The sequence below is a fragment of the Simochromis diagramma genome, unplaced genomic scaffold (assembly GCF_900408965.1).
Source record: "Simochromis diagramma unplaced genomic scaffold, fSimDia1.1 OVJJ01000131.1, whole genome shotgun sequence".
Lineage (NCBI taxonomy): Eukaryota > Metazoa > Chordata > Actinopteri > Cichliformes > Cichlidae > Simochromis > Simochromis diagramma.
The window spans coordinates 10,653,862-10,661,327 of NW_024387200.1; the positions used below are offsets into that span (position 1 = coordinate 10,653,862).

Sequence of the window (7,466 nt, forward strand, 5' to 3'; positions counted from 1 at the left end):
TGCGCTAACACACTAGCTCCCACCCATGTAATTGAGCATTGCATGGCACATCCAACATACTGTTTTACTTTAGTCCATGACTCGCTTACCTTCAGGGTCATACGTCACATGAAAACCAAAATAGTTCCAAACGCCAGATCTGAATGAGGGTGGGGGAGGTTCAATTTGCCATGTTACAAGGAGAGCTTAACTTCTGTCTCGCTAGCTTGCCCTGCGCTCAGTGAATCTGCGTTCGACTATTCCGCCTAGATCCACTGAGCGCTCAACACAGACAGCATCGTCAGAAGAAAAGTTGATAAAATGAATTAAAAATGTTGTATTGTTCGATACATATGCGTACCGAACCGAAAGCACTGTATCGAACGGTTCAATATCGATACGAGTATCGTTGCACCCCTAGTGCACACTGCAGCCCTTCTTTTGTCAAACATGATGCTCTGCTGCCCATGTTTGTGATAACTCTCATGCCGCCGTTATTGCTAATTATGAAATCCCGGGTTTACTTATCAAGTTGATCATGTGATGATTAGCTTGACTGTCAATTTTAAAGTGAGTGAAGCCAGACACAAACATGTGTTTCCATTATCTGGAATGAGAAAAAATTTTTCGTTATAAAGCCTGGATGTGAGTCAGACTGTCACTGAAGGGGCAACAGAAAGTGAGTGGGCAGTAAAGTTTGGTGAGAGCCAGGGCTCCAGAGACATGGAGACTGCTGGCTGTCAAAGTTCTCGAACAAGAGGAGAATCAAAAGTGCAGGGAAATACAAAAGCAACTTGAAAGCAGTTGAACAAGCTAGCACTGTGGCTGCTGTAATGACCTGGCAGAGAGTGGGTGGATAAGTTGCTCCTTCAGTACTGCAGAGGGGTGATTAGATGATGAAGTGCAAGTATGTCAGCCAGAAATCGAGCTGAAAGCAGTGAGAAGCCACACCTCTGAAAAGACCTGACAGACACACGTACATTAGGCTCACTCCAGAGGCAAAAGGAGACCACCAACCCCCTCAGAGACAGTGGGAGGCAGTCTGCAAAAGTTCAACCACAGCTCATAATGACAGAGTGCAGGACTCGAAGACACGAGTGCATTATCATAGTCTCAAACTGTTTAGAGATTCATATTTTAAAGTCTTATGTGGATGGTTACAATAATGTAACAAGGTATCTGTAGAGTGCAGTCAAACTTTCTGACCTGGTGTCCAATCTGGGCAAGAGTCTTCAGTCTGATCAGCCAGTCACCAGTAACCAGTGCTGGTCTCTCTACACTTTCCAGCAATACTGAAAATAATGATGCAGGATGGCAGGATGCCCCGACAACTTCTGGCCTGGAATTAAATGTGGCTGACAACCTAGAGTTTATTCCAAAGGTGATAATCGAGTAGCCATTGAGGGCCTTCATTATGTGGGTAGACTGTCCACTCAGTGAGAGTTGTGTGAGCAACGTTTGGAGGCAGTGACAGAACAGCTACTAGGTCCTGGTTAGCTCTGTCTGTGATTGCTGGTTTGTGGATGAAAGGCTAACCTGTACAGTCCTACTTTTGAACTGTAGAGTTTGAGAAAGAACGCCAGTAGTAACATAAAGTATCAGATTTACCAGAAGACCTGCAGTCGAAGGGTGATGAAGTACTTCCTGGACATCTAGAGTACGCTGAGGGCTTATGAGAAAAAGAAGCAAGGATGGTGTGTCCTTTGTTTTGTCTTCCTCCCATTGCCCCCAACTGGTCTCCGCAGATGCATACATTTACACTGCTATGCAGATGACACCCAGCTCTATCTGTCCATGAAGCCAGATAACACACACCAATTAGTTAAACTGCAGGAATGTCTTAAAGACATAAAGACCTGGATGGCCGCTAACTTTCTGCTTCTTAATTCAGATCAAACTGAGGTTATTGTACTCGGCCCTGAAAAGTTTAGAAATATGGTATCTAACCAGATTCTTACTCTGGATGGCATTACCTTGGCCTCCAGTAACGCTGTGAGGAACCTTGGAGTCATTTTTGACCAGGACATGTCCTTCAACGCACATATTAAACAAATATGTAAGACTGCTTTCTTCCATTTGTGCAACATCTCTAAAATTAGAAATATCCTGTCTCAGAGTGACGCTGAAAAACTAGTTCATGCATTTATTACTTCCAGGCTGGACGACTGTAATTCATTATTATCAGGAAGTCCTAAAAACTCCCTGAAAAGCCTTCAGTTAATCCAAAATGCTGCAGCAAGAGTACTGACAGGGACTAGAAAGAGAGAGCATATTTCTCCTGTTTTGGCTTCCCTTCATTGGCTTCCTGTTAAATCCAGAATTGAATTCAAAATCCTGCTCCTCACATACAAGGTCTTAAACAATCAGGCCCCATCTTATCTTAATGACCTTGTAGTGCCATATCACCCTATTAGAGCACTTCGCTCTCGCTCTGCAGGCCTACTTGTTGTTCCTAGAGTATTTAAAAGTAGAATGGGAGGCAGAGCCTTCAGTTTTCAGGCCCCTCTTCTGTGGAACCAGCTTCCAGTTTGGATTCAGGAGACAGACACTATCTCTACTTTCAAGATTAGGCTTCAAACTTTCCTTTTTGCTAAAGCATATAGTTAGGGCTGGACCAGGTGACCCTGAATCCTCCCTTAGTTATGCTGCAATAGATGTAGGCTGCCGGGGGATTCCCATGATGCATTGAGTTTTTGCTTTCCAGTCACCTTTCTCACTCACTATGTATTAACAGACCTCTCTGCATTGAATCATACCTGTTATTAACCTCTGTCTCTCTTCCACAGCATGTCTTTATCCTGTCTTCCTTCTCTCACCCCAACCAATCACAGCAGATGGCCCCGCCCCTCCCTGAGCCTGGTTCTGCTGGAGGTTTCTTCCTGTTAAAAGGGAGTTTTTCCTTCCCACTGTCGCCAAATGCTTGCTCATAGGGGGTTGTTTGATAGGGATGATCTCTGTAGAGTCTTTATCTTACAATATAAAATGCATTGAGGTTGTGATTTGGCACTATATAAATACAACAGAATTGAATTCAACTATGATAAGTACATGGAGTATGTTTTTTTTATGTGATATGAGCCCTTAACTACTTTTGACATTTTTCTCTTACTGTAATTAAATGATCCTTTCTGATAGGCTAACACAGCTGACTGGTTAATGCCAATCTAATATTACACAGTCCGACCTTGGACAGTAGCTCATATTGTTACTGCCTCTGATGCTCCTGCTGTTTCTTACTCCTTCTCATTAGAGCTGCAGCAGCTGTGTTTGTATCTCAGCCTACATCTGTGTTTCTGCATCACTGCAGAGACCATCATTCTTTTTCATTACACCAACACTGTACTCTGCCACACTTTGTGGTTTCTTGTGTAAATATACAACCCACTGACTGACCTCTGACCTCTCTGTGCTTAGGGACCCCAGATCAAACTTAACTGTTTAACCTCCTCAGGCTCAGTGAAGAGTTTAAGAGAATCGTTGACCTAATGGCTGCATATTTAAACGCAGTTTATAATCTTTAATGCATCTTGAATGATTAAAAAACTGGGCGCAAAAGTTTTTATTTATTTGGATTTTCTCTAACTTGCACGGGGTGAAAAGTATTCATACACTAATATTTGGTTTAATGATCTTTAGCAAGCTGAACTTCAACCAGAAGCTTTCAGTAGGCTTCAGCATGATCCTGGCTGGATATTTGACTCCTATTGTTGGCAGAATTAGTAAAGGTCATTTATATTGGTTGGTTCCCTGGCAGGCCTAAGAAAGTATTCAAAGCACAGGAACAGTATCTGAAAATTAGCAATGTGGCTGACACAAAGCTGTTCTATATTAATGAAGAATAGGAAGAAAAGGCCGAATTATGCCAAATGACACAAGAAGTGACAAAAGCCGGAGCATTATTGAAGCAGTGTGGGATCATTTTGATGAAGAAAGGCAGTCAAACGTCCAAAGATCTTCTGAATCTCCTTCAAGAAGAAACCTGCAGAACTAATCCTGAAGACTATTTCAAGAAATTACAAGAAAGCTTGTGTAGGAGAGTTCGGTCAGTGTTGAAGGATAACGATGGTCATACAGCCAAATGTTGACTTTAAAGTTTATTATTATACAAAGTCTGGTTTTGTTCCATGTGCTGGATTTCAGGTCATATTTGCACCCATTTCCCATTTTCACAAGCTGCGGTGACTGATACGAGGCAGACACAACAGGCAGCATAATACTCAGAGTGAAAAGACTTTATTAAACACAGGAGACTTGGTTACCAGGTAATCATCAGGAGTGAGCATCAGAGAGAATGGATTTACTCAAAGAGGACAACTGGGTTACTCCACTACATCTGAAGCGACTGTTTGAAGGAGACTTGGGAGATGGAGAGCTGAGAATCCAGGGGGAAGCAGCCAGGTGAGTGTCCAACATGAAGGCCAGCCTCTAGCAACCAGGTGAGGTGTAGATATTGAGCCCAAGGCAGCAGCAGACAGTCTGGCAGGGAGTGATGGCTCGAGCTGGTCCTTAAATGTTGGCTCATAATCGACAATGATGACCTGCAGGTGAGATGAACCAGCAGAACAAGCAGAACTCTGCCCAGGAGGGATGAAACTGGATCCAGGGGCAGGGATGGAAAACCAGTCTCCACAACCTGACACTCACCTGGACGATGACATCTTCCTAAAAATAAGAAAGAGTTAAGAATCCTAAAGAGCTTGAAAGCCAGTATTTGGTATTTGTTGGTTTTGGAAGTTTTGCATCACAGCAACTTTAAAACTTTGTGAAACTTTTAAGTCATTACAGTTTTCATTACAGTCATTACAGCCTGAACACATTTTGCAAAACTTTGCTCATTGTGCCAAAACCCTAAACACAAGTAAACATGACACAACACTGGGAAATATACCATTCACATCTGCACCAAATTGAAACTCTACTCTCAAAACCTAAACTCTGCTATCAAAACCTAACATTCCTTTGTCAAAATGTAACTCTGTTGACAAAATTACACATACTTGCATCATATGCAAACACTTACAGAGCAGGGGGAACACACTAGTCTACTTTATATAAAGCACTGCAGTCTTTGATTTCCATTGTTCATTCAGAAGGCATATTTGCAGGAGACACATTTGCAAACAACCAAAAAAGCAAATAGGCCTACTCAATATTGTACATTGCAGTACCATGAATTCAGATAAAGCAAAAAAAAAAAAAAAAAAAAAAAAAAAAAACCCATAATACAGTAATAGAAAAAACACTATACTGTAAACAAAAAATCATGACAATTGTGCATACGTGGGCTCATGGATCCCGCCGTCTGTTGGGGTCTGGCCACAGGACCTCATCAACATCGCAAGCAATGTCTTCTCCCGCTAGGCACCGGGGAAAATATCCTCTTCCATGTCAAAACCATCCATGGATTGCTGTCACCTGAATGTCGCCGCAGGCCTGTTCCATTGCCTGCAGAAGAGGCATGCAGGCATGTAGTTGGCGGTCATATACGGTCATCTCCAAGCCGAAAAAAATTCCTCTATAGGGTTTAAAAATGGTGAGTAAGGGGGCAAGCATACCACTTCAAGTTGACTGTGGTTGGAGAACCAGGCCTGGACCAGAGCAGCCCGATGGAAACTGACATTATCCCATATCACCACAAACCTGGGCTGATCTGCTCTGTTCTGTACAACTATATCATGGAGAGCATCTAGAAATGTGAGTATATGTTGCCTATTGTATGGACCTAGTTTTGCATGATGATGCAGAAGCCCTCGAAGGCTTATGGCGGCACACAATGTGATATTTCCCCCGCGCTGCCCTGGAACGTGCACAATTGCCCTTTGGCCAATTACATTACGACCCCGTCGTCTTGTTTTGCACAGGTCGAATCCAGCTTCATCAATGAAAATGAATTCATGAGGCTGTGCAGCTCCATCCATGGCCAAGATTCTCTGTAAAAAAAAAAAAAAAGAGAACATATTACTGCACTACAGTGCTACACATACAGAACCCTCACCCCATCACACGGGTACCTGTGTAGCTCTCAGAATGTATTCATGTGGTACTGATATGGTACATATTCAGCTGCTGCTGGATTTCACCAATACTATTGTCCATGTAAAGGACAGTTACACGTACCCGTACATATTCAGCTCGAAGTCCTTTGACCCTGTCACTGGTCCTCTCAAATGGGACTCTGTAGAGCTGCTTCATGGTGATGCTGTGTTTTCCCAAGATGTGTCTGATGGTGGTGATGCTCACATGGTTTATGTTGTTGAACACTTGCCTGTCTGCAAGTATTTGCTTTCGTAGCTGGTGGAGACGGATAGCATTGTCTGCCCTCACTAGGTCCACAACGGCAAGTTCCTGCCGTTGTGTGAACAGGCGTTGGCGTCCTCCCCCAGAAGGTCTTCGAGTCATTCTAGAGAAATACAACCACATATTGTCATCGGTTTGCTTATTTTTCTTACAGTACTTTACTGTATGTACTGTGTCATCCACTGTACAACACTGTACTTCAATATAAGTAATCATGGTATGTTTCACAGAAACTACCACTTTGGCTGCAAAAGGAGCATTAGCACCCTGCAATACCCTGTACACTTGATATGGTAACTGTAGAACAGTACTATAAAAACCATCTGAGTAGAGTAGAAGGCAGTGAGATGAAGACAGACCTGTTTTCTAGTCGGAATTTTCTTATTGCAGATGCCACTGTGAAGCGGCTTAGATGTGGGTGGACTCTCTGCCCAGCTTCCCTCATAGTCAGGCCGTGGTTGATGACATGGTCCACCAAAGTTGCTCTTATATCATCAGAAATATGGGTCCGTGCATGGCCTCTCTGACCTCCTCCTCCTCTTCCTCTTGCTCTCCCTCCATCCATGCTTGCAAAGTTCTTGAATTGGCTAAACTGAGGGCTTTTTGTGGTTGGCTAATTGGTGTTCAGTTTTGCAAGTAAGTGCCTTCAGGTGTGTATTTGAGTGGTTGCAATTACCCGATGTGTTTTGTATTTTGGATACATGTGTTTTCCAAATGGCACCCTGAAATTTCATTTTTGAACGAAGTGTCTTATGTATGAAATAGAGTGTAGTATGCAGGACCATGTGTGTTGCATAAAGGAGTAAGTGTGTTGCATAATTGCAACCAGAGTGCAAAGCAGCACTTTTGTTTAAGGTATGGGTACATGTGTTTGAGGTATGGTAACAAAAGCTTCAAGTTGTGTTACTTTAGTCTAAGCATGGGTTTATAGTGTTCAAGCAACGAGCAAAAACTGTAAGAACTATTAAACTTGGACAGACAGGTCTAAGGCTTAAACCGTGACTGGACACATCAGTGTCCATGTTTGCAGTCAGACATAATAGCTGATGTTCGTCAATCATTCAGTCCGTGGCTCCGCCTCCTGCCGTGACCTTGAGTGAGACACTAAATCAAAAGATTTCCAGTGATGACCTGTGTGTGTGTGTGTGTGTGTGTGTGTGTGTCTGTCTGTCTGTCGGTCTGTGTGTGTG

The 7,466-nt window shown here is 43.0% G+C and overlaps 1 protein-coding gene across 2 annotated transcripts; it reads right to left on the reverse strand.

Annotated features, from left to right (window-relative positions):
• Positions 1-4,767: 4,767 nt before the first annotated feature.
• LOC120745862 lies at positions 4,768-7,253 on the reverse strand. 2 transcript variants are annotated; one of them, XM_040051055.1, is made up of 3 exons: positions 6,097-7,253; positions 5,535-5,909; positions 4,768-5,424 (listed from the first exon to the last, which is right to left on the reverse strand). In XM_040051055.1, the coding sequence occupies exons 1-3, from the start codon at positions 6,490-6,492 to the stop codon at positions 5,368-5,370; spliced, it is 828 nt and encodes a 275-aa protein (XP_039906989.1). In that variant the 5' UTR covers positions 6,493-7,253; the 3' UTR covers positions 4,768-5,367. The 2 variants fall into 2 exon arrangements, 1 of the variants encoding a protein (XP_039906989.1); XR_005698711.1 differs by lacking the exons at positions 4,768-5,424; positions 6,097-7,253 and adding an exon at positions 5,991-6,040 and having other exon boundaries at positions 5,836-5,909.
• Positions 7,254-7,466: the final 213 nt, after the last annotated feature.

What these genes read in the sequence shown, in the direction of transcription:
- LOC120745862 (XM_040051055.1), bottom strand. Translation starts at nt 6,492, where the DNA reads ATGATTACTTATATTGAAGTACAGTGTTGTACAGTGGATGACACAGTA. An exon ending in TTCGAGCTGAATATGTACGG is followed by an intron (nt 5,910 to 6,096) that starts GTACGTGTAACT and finishes TTTTTTTTACAG; the next exon opens with AGAATCTTGGCCATGGATGG. An exon ending in ACCACAGTCAACTTGAAGTG is followed by an intron (nt 5,425 to 5,534) that starts GTATGCTTGCCC and finishes CCTCTTCTGCAG; the next exon opens with GCAATGGAACAGGCCTGCGG.